The following is a 19,509-nucleotide window of genomic DNA, read 5'->3' on the forward strand; positions in this document are numbered from 1 at the left end:
TGCATTTCATTGTTATAACAAACCACCCCCATCATCTCCACCTTTTATACAACACCGATTTGTTGGAGGAATCAGGCTATTGTTTTTCTTTAGAATTCTCACATTCTGGATTTGGCTGATTGCTTCATCATGGTATTGTTTAACTTTTTCCTTCATTCCCTATATTTCCCATAAATCTTGAGGCCTGACTAGATTCAGGTTCAATATTTTAGGCAAGTATGCTTCCTGTTGCATTCACCATGTTTTAAGACATAATAACAGGTTTTCCCACTTCAGTGATTAGCACAGTTGGGTTCTGAGCATGGAAGTTTGATTCTTCATTAGAAAATTCTCCATTGGGGCACCTGGGTGGCTTATTTGGTTAAGAGACCAGCTCTTGGTTTTGACTCAGGCCAGGATTTCAGGGTCTTGAGATGGAGCCCTGTCAGACTCCTGACAGGAAAAATTCTCCATTAACCACTCCCCTCCTGATTTTAGCAACTATGAATGATCGATCATTGCAAAGATTATTTAATTATGGGTTGTGAAATGGTGATTTTCTCATGCTATTATTCCTACCACTTCATTTGCTGGGATTCTATAAGTAAGAGCTTCCCGTCATTGACTGTTGGTTATCCTGAGATGCAAGTTAGGAGGCTGGGACGACTGTGATGGGCTTGGCCTGAGTTTTCATTGGCATGGACTAAGGTGATGGCAGTGATGATAAAGAATAACTGGTTTCAAAATATATTTTGGCAGTAAAATCTTCAGTAGTTGCAACTAATCAGATGTGGTGAAGAAGTAACATGAGTTACAACTGACCTTTAATTTTTTGGCTTAAATAACCAACTGGTGGATGGCGATGCAGTATACTGAAATGGGAACGCTTTGCAGAAACCAGCAATGGGAGAGGACATGATAAGTAAGGAGACATTGTTGAGAAAAGCAAAAGGGGGGCCCTTTGTACTTGTTTGTTACAACAGTTTTTTAGAGAAAAGGAGTTCCCAAGACAAGAAATTACTTTTCTAAAATCTTAGAGACAGGAAAATCGTTCGGCAAGTATTCACCCAGTTTTTTATTTGAAATCCCATATCTAGCAGCTGGTCATGTTGCTGCGCTGACTGAGGCGGCATCAGCATATGTTATTACAGCAAGGCATTCGTCCTTCTGAAAGTTAAGGGTCTGTCAGTATTTCCATTAGCAACTCCAATTTTCAGCGGTTTATAACATGGCTATTTTAAAATCACATCAGGCTGAAACTTGCAAGTAATAAAATATTTTAAAAAATAGATTTAATGCATTTTTGTCAAGATTCAGTTAAAATATTGCTTATTTTTCTTTTTTTGCTTATCTGATAAAGTGACTTACAGTTAATATATTGTGAGACAAATGTTCAATTAAAGACACTTATTTTAAGGTTTCTGGAAATAATGACACTATATAGTAATGTCACGTTTCATATGTATTGATTAGATATGGATGGACTGTAAACATTATACTGAAGCAATTTTAATTATAATTTATTTTAATTATAGCAGAAACTGGCATATGCATTGTTTTAGATGAATTTCTTCCCTACCAGAAATTGTAGATTGGTTAAGTTTTTTCTAGGAACAATAACATGTTCAATTTTATTTTATAAATAGGTATTTTATTAGACAAAACTTAGCCTGAAAGTTATTGTTCAATTAAAAATATGCCATCTTTTGTTTGGGATGCAGCATTTTGATTTTTTTTTAGTAATAGAATTTTCTAACATATGGATGCCAAGTTCATCTAAGGCCTTTTGTAAAATCAGTTAAGCCAGGAATTAATTCTGCCTTAAACTACAAAAACACTCTCTTTCCTTATGAGGAACAGGAAGATACACACTGAGTATTACAGAATAAAAGCAATCAAATACTATATGTTGGGTAAGATAGAGCATGTGAAGATGAGTAAGGGATGTGCCGGCCCTCACAGGACAGTACAAGTGATCTCAAGTAGATCCCATAAGGCCCTGAAGAGTAAAGCACGAAAAATATAACGTGAGATTGTGAAGAGATTCCTTCCACCAGGGGAGATGAGGAAATACTTAGTATGAGGGTGGAATTTAAGCAGATCTTAAAAGCTGGACAGGGAAGGAAAAGAGAGAAGATGGGCATTCTACACAGGCAAGGGTGGCAGCATGAATGGAGGAAGGGAGCTAGAGAATTGCATGATGTTTACTGGGATGATACCACCACGTTTCTCAGGGATTGAATCACATTTTCACAACAGATTGTGACTCTTGGTCTATTTCAAGAATTTCTAAAAAGTGTGTGTGCATGCATGCATGTGTGCACGCACATGTGTGCGCTCATGTGCATATTTGACTAACAGGGTAAATTAGAAAGATGCAAAATGGACTCCACAAGGTAAATTCCTTGATGACCAAATTGAATCCTAGAAAGAAATGATCATTTTGGGGGAAGTTTGCTCATGGATTATTTCTTGTCGGGGCAGAATTATTTCAGTCCACTGATACCATAAAAACACAATTTTTCAAGATTCTTGTTTTTTTTATTTTTTTATTATTTTTTTTCTTAAATTTTTTTTATTTATTTATGATAGTCACAGAGAGAGAGAGAGAGAGGCGCAGAGACACAGGCAGAGGGAGAAGCAGGCTCCATGCACCGGGAGCCCGATGTGGGATTCGATCCTGGGTCTCCAGGATCGCGCCCTGGGCCAAAGGCAGGCGCTTAACCGCTGCGCCACCCAGGGATCCCTCTTGTTTTTTTTAAAGATTTTATTTATTTATTCATGAGAGAGAGAGGGAGAGAGAGAGAGAGAGGCAGAGACATAGACAGAGGGAGAAGCAGGCTCCATGCAGGGAGCCCATTGTGGGACTCGATCCCGGGACCCCAGGATCATGACCTGAGCCAAAGGCAGATGCTCAAACACTGAATACCCAGGCATCTCTCAAGATTCTTAAAATAGTTTATTGTTTAACACACAACAAATTGCCTGTATTTAAAATGTGTTTATATAGTCTAAACATATATAAAATATATATATATATTTATATTTATTTATTTATTTAGAGAGAGAGCAAACGTGAGGGAGTAGAGGCAAAGAGAGAGGGAAGAAGAAGATAGAGAATCTTAAGCAGGATCTATGCCCAGCATGAAGCCTGACATGGGGCTTAATCTCAGGACCCTGACATCATGACCTGAGCTGAAATCAAAAGTTGGACACTGAACCAACTGAGCCACCCAGGTGCCCCATGTCAATATATTTTTTAAATTGACATTGTAAACACAAGCCAAATGTCTCAGTGTATATAAGATATTTGTCTCTTTTTGTTTGGAGAATTTCATGCATGGTTATAATCTCATTGAAGGAAACCTGTATCTGTGCAGAAAAAGTCCATAGGATGTGTTTGTCCATAGCATTTAGCGATAAATTAAGCACTGAGGCTGACAACGAATAACGAACACACAGATCTGTAATTCCTTCAGTGGCTTTTGGGAAATTTTGTGGATTATCATCCAGTCAGGCCTTGTCGAGAAGACTGGAGACACCTACTTCCAAAGAGTAACTGGGGACAAATCTGAGTAAACCAGTTGTTAAAATATAACTCTGAAAAAAGATTTCATCGACCTTAATAAATTATACCTTTATTTAATTTTTACCTTTGTCATAGTTTTTGATCTTTCTCTTTTGTTCATGGAAATCCCCCAAAACAAAGCAATCATTTTGAAAGTCTTATCAACACCTTTATTTTTCTTATGCCTTCCAAAATTTTATTTCTAAAGGTCCAACCAAGTCCTTTTTGACAAGACTACTTATTCAGTATGCTCAGGGAATATTGGTAGACCTAGGAGAAGACTCACTTATAGTGAGGCTATAAACTCACTAGGGATTATTTTAGTGCTGGCAAGCCCAATCATTTGCACTGTCCGTCTGTGATATTTTCGGTATGCCAGGTATCACTGAAATTTCCATCCATAGAGTGTGATTGAAAAAAGCTAAGCACTTGTTTTTCAAAACATTGTCCTTGCCTAGAATACCTACCCTGCCCTCTTACATAAGTTCCACTTGGTTTACAAGGCCCAATTACTTAATAAATATCTACAGAATACCTAATTTGTGCCAGGTAATGTTCTAGGCAATGGATAGTGGTGAACAATAGAGACAAGATTCCTATTCTCACAAGGTTTATATTATGAGAAAGATACTAAACAAGTAAACAATTAAATTTCAGATAACAAGGAGAAAATGGTATCTTGTGGGAAAGAGGACTATTTTCATTATGGTAGTCAAGGAAATGTCACTCTGAGGTGGCATTTAAACAGAGAACTTTAAGAAAAGAGAGAAAGAATGAAATAGTCTAAGAAAAGGATGTTCCCAGTGGAGAACATTGACATGATTGAGAACCAGAAAGATTCAGTTCCATTCCTCCATTTTCAATGAACAGCTCTGATTTTCCCACCTTGCAGTGACCAAACCCTTAAAATCATACTTGTCTGTGATTCATTTGGAAGTGAACATATGTTGTGTTATAACACTAGTTACCTTTGAAAAGTTGAGATGCTTGCTCTCTACTTAAGACTCAGTCAGCCTAGGACTTTGTCCTATACTTCTTGATATGCCAATACCAAACAGTAGTCTCATGCAACAAACAATCAATAAACACCCATGATCATAATCTGATGTCAAGTTTTCAAGAAGCGTATTAACTCTTGACTAAAGATAGAGTTGGGTAGAAGGTTGAGATTCTGGCTATTTAAAAATATATTTAATAAATATATATTACTTTTGAAAAAACAAGCAAAACTTTAAAATATGCTGTTTAGAGATATATACATATAAGGTAAAATTATGTATATAATTATATGCATAACATTATTTATATAAACCAGTTTGGTTATGTTAAGTTTGAGATGCCTATTTGGTTCAAGTGTAGATGACAATTAACCAGTTATATATATGAATCTGAAATGCAGGAAAGATGTCCAGGATAACGATATAAACTTGGGAGTCATTGGCATATGGCTGGTATACTACTTAAAGTCATGGGACTGGATAAGCTGAGCTTACTTAGGGGGAGAATTGAAAAAGAGAAAAGTAAATAAAATTCGTAGTAGCAAAGAATTGCAAACAACTATTAATAGAAAACTGGTTGGATAAATTATGGATTATGCATACCGTACATTTTCATATTGCTATTAACAAGAATAAATTATGGATACATATATTGACCTCATGGGACATTCAGTATATGTATTTAACACCCCCAAAATAGTTTTCAGAGTAACATGGATAATATGTTCACATAGTTATTAAAAAAAAACCCTACATAAACGTGTATATAAGTAGATGTAGTAGAAAGATACATTCTAAACTGTGAGAAATGGAAGATTAACTTTTTCCTTCTATGCATTTATTATATTTATACTTTATTCATGCAGCTTTTAAAAGACTAGTGAAAGAGGGATGTAAATGAAACAAAGTGTCTGTAACTATTTAACTATTTAAGATGTAAAGGAGTCTCAGAAAGTATATTTATGATAGTAGCCATATCCTACCAGTGCTCCATTTATTCCTCATGTGTCACTGGGTATCCCTCACCTTTTTTTTTTTTTTCTTGTTTATCTGTTCACGGCTGTACTTTTTTTTTTTTTTTTAAGATTTCATTTATTTATTTGAGACAGTGAGACACACAGAGGGAGAGGGAGAAGCAGACTCCCTGCTGAGCAGGGAGCCCGATGTGGGGCTCCATCCCAGGACTCCCAGGATCTGACCTGAGCTGAAAGCAGATGCTTAACCCACTGAGCCACCTAAGTGCCCTCCTCCCCTTGTACTTTTAAATTCCTTCGCTGGTAATCCTTAGCTGGGGGACTGTCCTTAGTTCATGAAAACTTCTGTGTCCACCCAGGAGAGGTGGGAAGTGCCTAGAAGTGTCTCCCCAGGGGTAAACATTAACCAATGTCTGATGGATGAGAAGGTATGAATGCTCTAGCTGCCTTGCTGCCTAACTGGGGATGTTCTGAGATGTGATTTGTGCTGTCTTCAGAGCATCTCTGCAGGACTGAGCCAAAATTCCCTTTCTTAGGATTTGGATTGATATCATACTCTAGTCTCGTCTCTTTCCCTTCTGGTTCTGCTTCCCAACTACCATTCTAGCATTTTCTGGGAACACTTCTTGATGAACACTTCTATATGTATCCTTGTCTCAAGATCTGCTTATGGGGATCCTGGCCTAAGACAATGACCTGCATATTTTAAGTGACTGTAGATAAACCTTAACTCCTGAGAACTCAGGCATCATAGATAGGATAGTGTAGTAGGTTAGATGCTCAGATTTTAGGAGATGAGTCCTAAGCTCTATCACTTACTTTCCATATGGTCTTGGGAATTCATCGAAGTCCATGCCTTTGTCTTCTCATCTGCAAGATGGGATTGATAATAGAACTATTTCATAGAGCTATTTCAAACAGTAAATAAGATAATGTACTTAAAATGCATCTAGCACATAAGGTACTCAATAATGATTCAAAAATTAATGAGGGTGCTTTATATATATGCTGTGGCATGTCTAACAAAAGGAGGAGTTTCCTTTAAACGAAAATTTATAATAGATATGGAGATTTCCTTAGGAGAAAGAACAGTATTTTATTATGTATAACTGATGTGAAGTAAACAAAGTTAATACATCATTGATTTTAATGGGACTTTGCACAGTTTGATTAATATGCCATTATTGCATAGAAACATTCTACGTGCTGAGAAGTAGTAGCTGCTGCATTTGAATATCATTTGGTATAAAGTTTCAGCATATGCTATTTTCACTATATGTCTCTATGCATGCATTATCATCTGGTATAAAATATATCAGATAATAAATCAAAAAAAGAAAAATGATATCTTCCTAAAACTATATCTCATATTTTTGTACTGAACAATATATCACCTTGGTGTCTTCATTAATACCACTATGGGGATGGTGCAATGACCACATCCTTTATTGGTCTGGTTTTCTTTAAAGAACCTTAAGTGATTGCTTAGAGTAACTCAACTGTTCTCTTATCTATTTAAGAACTTACTATCCTAAAGCCAATTTTTCTTGGGCCCAATACCATGGAATTACTTTATATGCGAACCAATTTTATAATAATGTCTGGGCTCTATAAAATCCCCCTGATCGGGGTTCAAGCAAAGCTAGCTGATATTAAATTGTATTTATTACAAAGAGCACATTTCCTGGTAGTTTTAAATTTCATTTTGTGTTAAAATCTCCTTGTAATTGCTGTTATTCTCTTTATGTTTTCCTCTAATTATTCTAACTAGAGTAAATTCTCAATTATTCAAGGACTGTGTAATCTGTAGATTTTCCAAATCCTCTCTTTTTAATTGTCTTTTACTGTACACTCTTAACCATTTAAATATTTCCTATTTTTATAATTCACCAGATGATAAGTGATAGAGTGAGAAGCTCACATTAAAATAAGCAGTTTGTTATTTTTATAGAAATTCCTAGTAAAAGATTGATTCCAATGAATGCATAAAATGAAAGTTTTAACCATTTGTGGATCTTAATCTATTCTCCACCATCACTGATAGTTAGAATTCTATGCTTTGTTCTTAAATATGATAATTTTATCAAGAACAAAGCTGCAAGGTTTTTTGTTTGTTTTGGGGCTTGTTTTTATTTTTTAAAATGATTTATTTATTTATTTATGATAAACATAGAGAGAGAGAGAGAGAGAGGGAGAGAGAGAGAGGCAGAGACACAGGAGGAGGGAGAAGCAGGCTCCATGCTGGGAGCCTGGACACGGGACTCGATCCCGGCACTCCAGGATCACGCCCTGGGCCAAAGGCAGGCGCCAAACTGCTGAGCCACCCAGGCATCCCAGGGCTTGTTTTTAAAGGCCTAATGTCATCCCATTCCATACCACCCATTACTAAACTGCACATAGCTTGAGATAATGGAGGTTGGAGGTTTTGTTCACAAATTTGAAAGGATTAAAGAGTTCTTAAATAGAACAGTCCTTGAATGAATCTAGAAATTAAGCTGAAATGAGAGGTTAAGGATAAATACCAAAATAAGCAGTAATTTGTAATCAATCAAAATACTCTTAGTTATGTTCTGAGCCCAGTACCTCAGAAAAAAATGTGCCCAAAGATATGGTGATGTGGGCAAAATGCATGCATAGGGATCTTAATCTTCATGTTCTTCTCTCACTAACTTCAGTTTTCTTTGACCCCAAGATATTTTTTCTGCTGTACCTTGGATTCTGGAGAAATACCTATTGTCCTCAATCCCATTATCCGAAAGTCTTCTGAACACTCAGCTATTTTCCTTTCACTCCCCACTGTCAGGATTTCTATTCCCCTTTCCTGTCGATCTTTTCCAGTGATCAAAAGAACATGATAAATAGAATCATACTGATTCTATCAATGATTCTATCAATCATACTGAAGGATGGTTTTGACCCACCTGTAACCCGCGCCACCTTCGTTCCACTTTCCTTTTAAGAAAACTTGCACTAGAAAGAAAATATCTGAAAAAAGAGAAAAGAAAAGATCTGTAAACCCAATGGAATTTTTGAATTCCTTTAATTTATTGAACAAAGGACAGAATGCTCTCCTGCCATGCATGTTTCTGTAAATGAATAAACTCAAACGATATTGATAAGTAGAGGGACAATGTCAGAACAGGTCTGACATTGGTTATTTGTTGGTTGGTTTATCCATACTACCAGGCAACGACTACTGAACAGAAAGTATACTGACACAGTTGAATGCAATCGTCAAAAAGAAATGTTTCACACCCTACATTCTTCTTCCTGGCACTGTTTGGCCATAGGCTCTGGATCTTGAAATGTTTATTACACCTCCTCTCCATTTTGGTGCATTTTGCTTTGTCTCAGTAACTCTTCCTTTTGCTCTTCCATCAAACTACCTAATTTACCGCAGTGTTTATTAGGATTAACATCTTTCTTTAATTGCTACTTTTACTGGTATTCTTAGTATTCCTGGCTACAAAGTTTTGATTGTCCACCTAGCCAATGTTCCCCCATTTACTTTTAGTGCACCATATTGCAGAATGTGATAGAATTTTCACAAATACGTACATCATGTGATTGCAAGGATGCCTGTAAAGCACTTTAAGGACTTACTTCCATCCCATCTTCCTTTTTGTGCAGGGGGCAGCCTGGAGAAAGGAGGACTATTTTCCTTCCTCACAGCTCTCTGTATTCTAAATGTGTGTTATAAGTGATTGTTTTTAGAGTTAAAAGGTGGCTACCCAATCAATTGAAATCTTCAGTCTTCATTTCAAGGTATTATCAGAAACAATGACTGTGATCATCAAAGCTCCCAAAGGAGCACAATTCCAATGTTACTGGTCATGTCTTACTTAAAAAAAAAAAAAAAAAAAAAAAAATTGTGTTTGTTAGATCTAGATTTTTGTTTTCAAATGTCTTATCCTAGAAGCAAATACAGTATCTCGAGAAATAGTCTCATTATATCTTCTTCCACCTTACCATCACATTTTTCTCCGGGATCTCATAATCTATGTGATAAGTAACACTTTTGTGCTTGAGAGGAATTTTAAGGTTAGAATTGACTAAAGGGCTGGCTTCTTGTCCTTGCTCCAGCAGAGGTGAGATTTAGTTGGACTGACATCTACTTTCCAGGCTAAAGAATGTATGCAAACTACTGATGTAGGTAATTTTATTCTCCTACTATATCTCAGTTGCGGGTTACATTTCATTATTTATCATAGAACTTACTTGTTAGATAGTTGTTTATTAAATCATTAGAGTGAACGCTTCATTGGATTCTAGGACCTATAGCCAGAATGGCAAAAGTTCATCTATTTCATTGCTACTGCACTGAGCATTATTTCCAGGGGGCCTCAGAAAGAATGCCACGCTTGGCTAGCCCTGTTAGGGAAACGGGTTCAGGGTCTATTTCATGAGTGCCTAGTAATGCCAACCTTGAGATCCTATATACTGAAGGTGGTTGTTTGAGGCCTATATCTCCAGTGGAACTTGCTGAAACGAAGAGGTTGTTTGGGAGTAGGAACTGATATATTTGTGTTCAACTGTTAAGAATTAGCTATGTAACCTGAGGCAAATCTTTCAATATCTGTGTTTTTTTCCAAGTATGTAAAGCGAGGGTAATTAAATTACCTGCCGTTCCTAACACCTACAGCATCCCCAGGAGCCCATTATCATTTATGTATTTTCCTTTTTGGTTTATTCTATGAACATACCCACTTGGAAGCAAAAACTGTTTTACTGGTTTGTATCCTAAGTGCTTATCACAATGACTATTTCCTGGCATACTCAATAAAATGTCCATTGGTCCAGTGAATTGTAAGTATTTAGAAAGTTTCACAGTGCTAAACAAATATAAGCTGTCTGAAGAAAGCAAGCAGAACTTCACCATGTTTTTCCCTCCTTGGGGTGACAGCTCTTCCCGTGGTCCAATGACCCTAGGCAGAGCCAGTTCACAGAGAAGGGACAGTGCCTGGATTTTGGAGCATGTCACACTCTCGTCCTTCTGGAGGTGTTGTCACTCCAAAGGGCTTGGGGTTCCTTTGGATCACCTGGTATCGTTATACACTGCTCATTGTACACAGCCATGCTGATACTACCAAGCAAGACCTGTAAGAAAATCAACATGTTGAATATTTATTCTGTAGCACATTTTACACATGTCCAAATGCTTCAGGTTTGCATAGTTTTCTGTAATTACAACAGCTAGGAATCACTGAGATCTTACTGTGTACCAGGCACTATGTGCTTGCGTGTATCAACTACATGTATTTACTCTATTCCCCGTATTACGCGTATCACATTTCTATGGAGCAGGTGTGATCGTTAAACCCTTTGCACGAGAGCACTGGAGACAAACAGAGGTTAAGTATTTTGCCCAAGGTCACACAGTTCCAGTGGTGGAGTCTAGGCTCCAGCAGGATCTGTCTGGCTTTTAACGATATGCTATGGTGCCTCTTGACTAATCGCTCTTATAGCTATATTTTTATGAGAATTCATTTTTCTTTTGGGAAACACTAACGAGGATATTAAAGCTTACTTGCCTCATTATGAAATACCGACTTTTTGCTTCTGTAATTACTGGGTTTTAACTGGTGTTCTCTTTACATGCTTATACTAGTGATGAGAACTCCATAGTATCTGCACATTTATAAAAGGGATTTCAAAAACTGGAATTCAGAATGTTTTTGTTTGCCCACATAGCAAATGGATTGTTATAGGAAGTCAAAAAAAATATCAGAAATCTACCCAAAATCATACATTAGTATTGTAAATAAACGTTCATCTTATATAGTTGACCCTAAAAAATAAAAAGGACTTATTTTATACCTCCAGCTTAAATCAGGCCTACTTTACTATGACTGCACCATTTACACAGACTGTTAACTATCAAAACGGTGACAACTATCACTGTCATTGCTTGGATCTTGGCAAGTCATTGATTTTGTATGTTTCCTCTCCTAATGGAAGATCTCATGTGTTAACACCACATTTTAGCAAATTGGTTATAATACTTCAGTACTTTAATATGTGATGAATAAAGGAGAAAACTCATTTACAATAAACAAAACTATACTGAATTACTTCAAAGACCACTTCTCACACCGGTTTTCTATCAGCATACAAAAGCCACCAGTATGAAGAAAAAACATACATTAAGCATAAACTATCCTGAAGCTATATTCCGAAAGGGTTGTAACACTTAAGAACTGACGATATTAAGAAGGCAAAAGCATTATTAAGTCGCAGTACACAAGACTTCTTACTTCATCTATAAAAATAGAATGCCAATGTTTTATTTGCCACAGGGATAAGGAGGGAAACATCCGTGAAATAAATTTGATAACATGACTCACACTTCATTACAAATGATTTTCCGAAATTCACAACTTTCACATTTGGCTGAGCTAAAAAGAAAAAAAAAAAAAAAAAAGAACTCAACAACACTAAAAAAAGTAAATTTCAATTGATGTAAGTAGGCCAGATCACATGATCTCCCCAAGTGAGAGTTTAAGTGAGTGCATTTCTCTAGCTGGGAAAAGATTTTCCTTAATTTAAAGAGCCTAAAGAATTTACCCAATATGATGAACAAACCCCTTGGGTCAGGTTCAGAAAGCCTTCTGCCAACTGGTTTAATAAAAGTCACACAAAACTTTATTATGTAACATACACGAAACATTGCCTTGGTTAAATCTTAATAGTAAAATCAAGAATAAAAAAAACCCGTACTACTTCACTGTCTTTCAGATGTTTCTCTCCTAAATGTACCTTGTTGATGTTGGGGGGGGGGGGGTATGCTGCACAATTATATATGGCCTATTTTACTCAAAAAGGAGAAATGTGTTCGACTTTAGCACCCTATGGAAGTAGTTAAGTGTAAGAACAGGATAATTCAAACTGCTTCCTCACTCTCCTCCCTCTCATTACCAGAAGCAAAAGTTTATTTAAAAAAACAAGGAGGAAGAAGCACTGAAGCCTAGAGGCACCTAGGAAAGGAGGGAATTTCGAGAACGAAAGAATATGGCTCTGGAGAGATAATATTTAAGTCATAGTGGAAATTTATGGAGTCTAGGTAAACCCCGTTAGCCTTCTCCCTGGCTTCAGGTTTGGGTGGGAGACATCAGGGATGTGCACGGAGCCTTCCTCTGTGTTTGGCTTCCTTCCCGCGAAACAAAAGAAACAGAAATACAAGTGCTTGGTACCACATGCTTTTTGAGGCCCAGTAATAAACAAGCTGTTTCCATCGTTGGGGGCCTCGGGGTTCACTTTTTAAATAAATATCGCCGGGAGAACCTCCTGGGAGGAGGAGACTCCAGTCCGCCTGCCTCCCGGGAACCGGGCGCGGGGAGGGCGCGGGGAGGCGCTGCGCCCACCTGCGCGCCGGGCTCCGCCGCGGCTCCGGCCCCCTGCACCCCGCCCCGCAGGCCGGGCCGCCTGGGGCGGGGGGTGGGGGGCGGCGGCGGAGGAGGCCGCGCTCAGTCCTCCATGGCAAAGTCTTTGGTCTTTTCCTCCTGGTCGCCCACTTTGTAGCGCAGCAGCACGCGCAGGAGGCGGTGGTTGTCCCGGGAGGGCAGCAGCGTGATCTCTCCGGAAATGTCCGTGTCCTGCTCCACCGGCACCGGCTCGTTCAGGTAGAGCAGCGCTTGCTTCCAGTGCGTGACCGGGTGGAAGGGCGAGGTGGACAGCACCAGGGGCTTCTCCGCGTCCCCGCCGGGGAAGGTCACCTGGAACCAGACGGCGAAGCCGTGCATGGGCGCCGAGCCGTAGCAGCTGAAGCGGAAGCGGCCGCCCACGCCGGCCTCCAGCTCCTGCTCCAGGCCGCTGCGGGCCAGCTCCAGCCGCGCGAAGCAGTGCGGCCGCGCCAGCACGTCCTCCCCGGACAGGCCCTGCACCACGATCTCCGAGTGGCCCATGAGGCAGCGCGTGGCGAAGCTCTCCAGGCAGCTCATGTCCACGCCGTAGAGCTGCTTCACCTGGCTCCAGAAGCCCAGGCGCAGCTCCAGCATCTGGTCGCTGACGGGCGCCACGAAGAGCTCGGCGGACGCCGGCAGCAGCAGGCCGCCCTCCTTGAGCCAGCGGGCCCGCGCGTGCAGCACGGAGCGCAGCATGGACTCGTGCAGCAGCCCGTAGCCCATCCACTCGCTCACGATGGCGTCCACCTGCTCGGGCAGCTCCACCGTCTCCACCGGCCCCGGCAGCACGTGCACGCGGTCCTCCAGCCCGTTGAGCCGCACCACGTCGCGGGCCTGCTGCCAGATGGCGCTGGCCTCCACGGCGTACACGCGCCGGGCGCCCGCCTGCACGCAGAAGAGGCTGAGGATGCCGGTGCCCGCGCCCACGTCCAGCACCGTCTTGCCCCGCAGCCCGGCCCAGTTCCGCAGGATGCCCAGGCGGTAGGCGTCGGTGCGGACGCGGTCCGCGATCATCTCCTCGTGCACCGAGATGTCCGCGTAGCACTCGTAGTACAGCTGGTCCCGCTCCCGCCGCGCCCTCCGGGGTCGCGGCGGGGCCGCCTCCGGCGCTCCGCCATCTTCCTCCTCACTTCCCTCCCCTCCTCCGCCGCCGCCGCCCCCCGACTCAAGCTTTCTTTTCTTGGGCTGCGACATCTTGGCGGCCCCGGCCGACTCCCGGCGGGCCTTGCGCGGCTCCGCGCGGGCTCCGGGCAGCGGGGGCTTCTGGGACTTGTAGTGCCGGCTGGCACCGCCCACTTCCGGGGGAGAAGCCCGGAGCGCGGCCCCGCGCTGGCAGCCCTGCCGCCCCCGCCGCCCCGCGGAGCCGGGGGGGTGGGTCGGCGCCGCGCGCCCGAGTTCCGCGAGCCTCTCTCCCTCAGCCCCTCCGTTGCCCTCTGCCTCCGCCCGCTCTGAAGCCCGCCGCGCCCCGAGGTGAGGGGCGGTGCGCACGGTGTGAGCGCCACGAAGAAAGCCCTGCGGGTGGGAACCGGCCCTGGGCCGCGAGGAGACCCCGGGCCACGGAAGGGCCGCGCTGCCAGCCCCTGGCGGCGGGAGCCCCTGCAGTCGGGTCGCGCCCCGCCGGGCGACGCCGCCGCTCCCCAGGCCGCAGCGCGGGGACGCGAGGTGACGGGGCGGGCGCCGCTGGAGCTCCACGGCTCCGTCCTCCCTCCCTTGTTCGGGTTTTCTCTTTTAAAGACCCTATTTATCCGTTGGTGAGACACGCGGCGGAGGGAGCGGCCGAAGGCGGCGCTGGGCCGCGGAGCCCCCGGAGCCCCCGGAGCCCCCGGAGCCCCCGGGCTGCCCGCCTGCCTCGCGGTTGCTTCCCCGCGTGGTCGTTGGCGTGGACGAGGTATTTTTCCTCTTCCGTTTCCCTTTCAGTCAACTGTCAGGGGTTCATTTCTTCCCTCCCTGTTGTTCACGATACAAATAAAATACACTTTGAAGTATGTGCGGTGCCCGTGGGAGCGTCTGTGTTCCCAGCACTGTGCGAATAAACTTCTCTCCCAGCTTAAAAAAAAAAAAAAAAAAAAAAAGACATTGCAGAAAGTTGACTTTATTTTCTGGTAGCCTCGGATTATGTCCATTGAACCGACGGGCCTGTATTCCGTATTTGGGGACTAAAGTCCCTTCACCCCTTTCTTCCCTCTGTTAATCTCTCGTTTAATGGAATAGGTTTATTGACCCGACATCCTCAGCTGTACTTGGAGGGCTCTCTTCCTGCTCCTCAGTACAGTCAGCTGTAGCTTTCACAAAATACCTGTGCCTCTGTCTCACCTCAAACTAATTAAGTCAGAACCACTTCACGGGAGCCCCGCGCATGAAGTTTTAAAAGCTCCCTGGGGAATCTGAATGTGCGGCCAGAGTAAGAACCACTGTGTCTCCCTAAAATGATCTTAGTTAAATCTTGCTTCATTATTTTCATCGGGTAAATTATCTTTTTTTTTTTTCCCCCCAGTGGCCTGGGCTCAACCATTTAAGGCTAAAAGTCTTCAAAACAGTTTGTCTTTCTGCCCAGTTTGATTCCTTGTTTTAAGGAAACAGGTGCAGAGCAGGCTGTGAGATTAGAGTCCTAAGTAAATGCGATCGCTTTAATACGTCACCTCTAAGCTGCTACTTAGGGCACTCCTCTCCCATTCTTTCCTCTCTCAAAATCTCCTCCTTCCCCTTTTAAATGCACTCACTCCTCCAACCTGTTTTCAATTCACTTACTTATGGTCCCTTTTAAGAGAATTCTGAATATGTTTTGTTGGTTCTACTTCCAGAATATATCTTGAGTCCATCTTCTTTTCTCCTCCACTGCCAGCACCCTAGTCTAACCTTCCATCTTTGCTTGCCTGGAAATCAGTCTCCTAAGACATGGCTTAGCTTCTAATCATGCCCCTATCTATTCTGTTGTCCACGTAGCTATAAGAATGAGCTTTAAAAAACCCAAGTTAGACCAAGCCATTCTCCACTAACTTCCCATTCTAGGTACTGAAACAATCTAGTAGCGTCAAGTAGCTTCCCATCTCATCTCATGCTACTCTTCCCAGCTCCTCAGGCTCAAGATATGCTGGTCTTCCTGGCTCATGTCTTCACTTATGCTCTTCTAGGGCCTGGAACATTGTTTTTTTTTTTTTTTTTCCCTTAGTACTTGACTTCAGGGGCTTTCTTTCATCCATTAGGTCTCTGCATAAATATTACCTTCTGAGAAGGGCCCTCCTTCGCTACTTTAAATATATTGTTTTCTGATACTGTTTATTTCTTTCATAGCTTTTTCTATTTCTGTGTTTACTTGCGTATCTATTGTTTTGTAAAATATAAACTCCAAGAAGCTTGGACTTTTGTTTCCCCACTGTTGTAGTTTCCTAGCCTAGAACAGATCCTGACGCACAGAGTGATCAGTAAATAGTCTTCAAGGAAGAGTGTTGTGGAAACACTGAAATAGCTATTCACAGGGGAAGAAGAAGAGTTTTGTTTTTTGCAGTTCAGTATAACAATTTGACTCTAGTAAACTCTGAGAGAAATCCAGATACAGATTGATTTTAGGATGCTCCTAGATATGAGAGTTGTTTTATTTTCAAACACTCTTAACCTTTCTAGACAGAATAATGGTAAGCACTAGACATTATGCCCAAAGTAAAGAAGAAATGCCCTGTGGCACTTTCCCTTCCTGCGCCTTGGCTTGGTATATAGAGAGATTTCTTTACTCATCTTTTCTGACGCACTGAGTTGCTTTAAGTAGGAAAGGACTTTAAATCTAGTCCTCCTCTAAGGAGTGTAGCTTCAGCAAACCACGTGGATGGGAGAAGAATTGGAGCTCAGCTGTCAGGACATTCTTTGTGTTTCCATTTCAGTAATCTACTCACCACATCCATTTGATGCTCAAACCCCATGTTTTTCTTTTTTTTTTTTCTTTTTTTTTTTTTAAACTCCATGTTTTTCAAACAACTGTATCTTGAAATTGACTTGATACATCTTCACCAGCATTAAGCAAAAGGAAATAGAAAATATCAAATACATAAAATGAGTAAAAGGTGAGTATTATTTCCATACTCACTGGTTTCAGTCAAGTATACTGTATATGTTTTTCTTGCTTGCTCTAGGTTATGGTTCCAAAGTTTGACATCCACAGCTTGCTGTTCTCTAAAAGCACTGTGAATTTGTATGTTTCTGTAACTTTGTTCTGGGTTTGTCCTCTCCCTGGCTTGTATTTTTGGATAATGCTCAAATGTTACTATTTATTTGTAGCTTTTTCAACCAGTCTGTGACTGACAACACTTACATGTAATTCTTTTTTTCACTTATCCACAGCCACTTACATATCTGGCCTTTCCATGCCAGGTGGTGGATATTTGAAAACCAAGATCTTGTATTTTTCACTTTTATATTGAGAATCTACTGCATTGTGGTGGAATCAGCATCATTCCCACATTCCTGATTGTTGGTCCTGAGTGCACGTGGGATCATAGATGCGTTTTGTATGACTGGGAGAACCATGATTTTCTACATCATGCACGTTTATGTATTTATTTATTCAATAAATATCCTGGGCTTCTACTCTGCACTAAACATTGTAGAAACAGAGGATATAAACAAAAAAACAAAAATCTCTACCTTCACAGAGCTTTTAGTTTTGTTATTATGATGTTATTTATCACTCCTATGTTGCCTTATTTAAGCGAATTATTAGGTCACTTTTAATTCTCAGCTCTCTCCCCTGTATTATTTTATCTTGAGTTTGCTGATGAAATTGCCTCCCACAAATGCTTGTTTCAAATTCCTTCCCTCTTTAATGTGAAGGCCTGTTTAAAAATGTATTTTAAAGCTTTGTATTAAAGTTGAAGGTAGTTCCTTCAGGATTTCAAGAAGTCATTGTAATTCTCAAAGTGTGTGTTGGGGAAGGGTAAGGGAGCAATGACATAAAAAACGTTATAAATATCTCTTTGATATGAATATTCATTAAGTGATGTAGTTCTTACCATTCTGTAGTTACTTGGAAGCTGTCAGCGTAGAAAGGAGCACTTCTACCTAAGAAAAAAAAAAGAAAGAAAAAGAAATCCTTTGTAGAAAATGAAGGCAAAAGGTGGTGGTTTTTATATTTAAACAAATTGGAACATCAAACATAAAAAGCCTACATATATGTTATTCTCTTGATGTATAGAGTGTCTTTCCATGGTGTATTGGCCCAGCTATTCAACCTACTACTAAAACAGACGAATAGCAAATTTACAGCTCCCTGATGATATTATTGTGAGAAGTCTAATTCTTTTTAAAAAGGTTTGTATTGAATTGTTTAGGTAGTCACAACAAAGATATTATGAACTTAATCCATAATTATTAATTTGGCTTAAACTTATTGAGCCCTCTTAAAATACAGAATGCGGTACCTTAACAGATTCAAGTACAAATATTGGTTATGACATTTTAACAACTTCTATTATAAATCATGCCACTATAATGGAAACAGTACTAAAATCCCAGGAATGTAAATTATAATATGGGAGAAGTAACATATTAGTACATCTGTGAGATTAGCATTTGCTCAAGTGCCACAGGAATAATGAGAATAGCTTAATGAACATTTAATAAGATCTTCCTCTCTCTCTTTTTTCTTTAAAGAAAACCTTTAATATGAAGGAAAGTCAACCAGTTGCTTCAACCAGATGCTTATGATCTCATAGCATTTTGCTACTGAGGACATTTCAAGTGCAGAGATGTAGATGTAGTCACTGTAGACCTGTGATTCCCAAAGTGTGGTTTCTAGATCCACAGTGTTAGAATCACCTGGGAAATTGTTGGAATCACGCAAGCATGAACCTCACTCTCTATGTAAAGATTTAGAAACTCCTGGGCTAGGGGTCTGTCTGCCTTGTTCCAACGGCCCTTCAGGTAATTCTGGTGCATGCTGAAATTTGTGAAGGATCACATCAGACAATTTGAAGTGTATCAGAACCAGGGTGAGGCCAGGTGGAGTATATGGGCTGGAAGGCCTATTATTTTTTATTTTTTCCTATTGCTGTGTAACAAATGACTACAAATTTAGCAGCTTAAAGCACCAAACTTTCTTTCTTTTCTTTTCTTTTCTTTCTTTTTTTTTTTTTTAATCTCGTAATGTCCGTAGGTCAGGAGTTGAGGGATGGCTTCCCTGGGTCCTCTGCAAGGCTGTAATCACAATATTCAGCCTGGCCGCATTCCTTTTTTGGAGCTTGGGGTTCTCTACCAAGCTCACATGCTTGGCAGAAGGCAGTTTCTTGCTGAGGTAGGACTGAGGTTTTCCTCCTCTTCCTGATTCTCATGTAGGGACTACTTTCAGCTTGTGGAGGCTTCTGGCCCCGGCTCTCTCACAACCTGACAGCTTACTTCTTCAAGGCCAGCGGAGGAAGCTTTCTGACCTTGGGGAGGGCCCTAGTCCAAATCATTCTCTTATTCCCACCCCCCATCTTCCTTTGACCGAAAATCAACCGATTGGGGACTTCAATCAGGGAAACAAATACTTTCAGCTGGAGAAAACGAGTCAGCATAAAGAGACAGTGGGTGTGTTCCTACTGAAGCTTCATGAATATTGTGAA

General features: G+C 41.1%; 1 protein-coding gene and 1 long non-coding RNA gene across 3 annotated transcripts in view; one reads left to right on the forward strand and one right to left on the reverse strand.

The window, feature by feature from the left end:
• Positions 1 to 11,781: 11,781 nt before the first annotated feature.
• PRMT6 (protein arginine methyltransferase 6) lies at positions 11,782 to 14,176 on the reverse strand. The gene has a single exon (XM_025417452.3). The coding sequence runs from the start codon at positions 14,111 to 14,113 to the stop codon at positions 12,983 to 12,985; it is 1,131 nt and encodes a 376-aa protein (XP_025273237.1). The 5' UTR covers positions 14,114 to 14,176; the 3' UTR covers positions 11,782 to 12,982.
• Positions 14,177 to 14,436: 260 nt separating this feature from the next.
• The window catches only part of LOC118355021 (uncharacterized), a 93,913-nt gene continuing 88,840 nt past the window's right edge, over positions 14,437 to 19,509 (forward strand). The window contains exon 1 of one of the 2 annotated variants that reach the window (XR_007411362.1): positions 14,437 to 14,581. This is a non-coding gene — a long non-coding RNA (uncharacterized LOC118355021). Of the gene's footprint in view, positions 14,582 to 14,654; positions 14,808 to 19,509 lie in introns of those variants that run through there. The other variant, XR_007411361.1, reaches the window with a different exon arrangement.

Source organism: Canis lupus, chromosome 6 (assembly GCF_003254725.2).
Source record: "Canis lupus dingo isolate Sandy chromosome 6, ASM325472v2, whole genome shotgun sequence".
NCBI lineage: Eukaryota > Metazoa > Chordata > Mammalia > Carnivora > Canidae > Canis > Canis lupus.

Coding starts and splice junctions, on each gene's coding strand:
- PRMT6 (XM_025417452.3), bottom strand. CDS start 14,113: ATGTCGCAGCCCAAGAAAAGAAAGCTTGAGTCGGGGGGCGGCGGCGGC.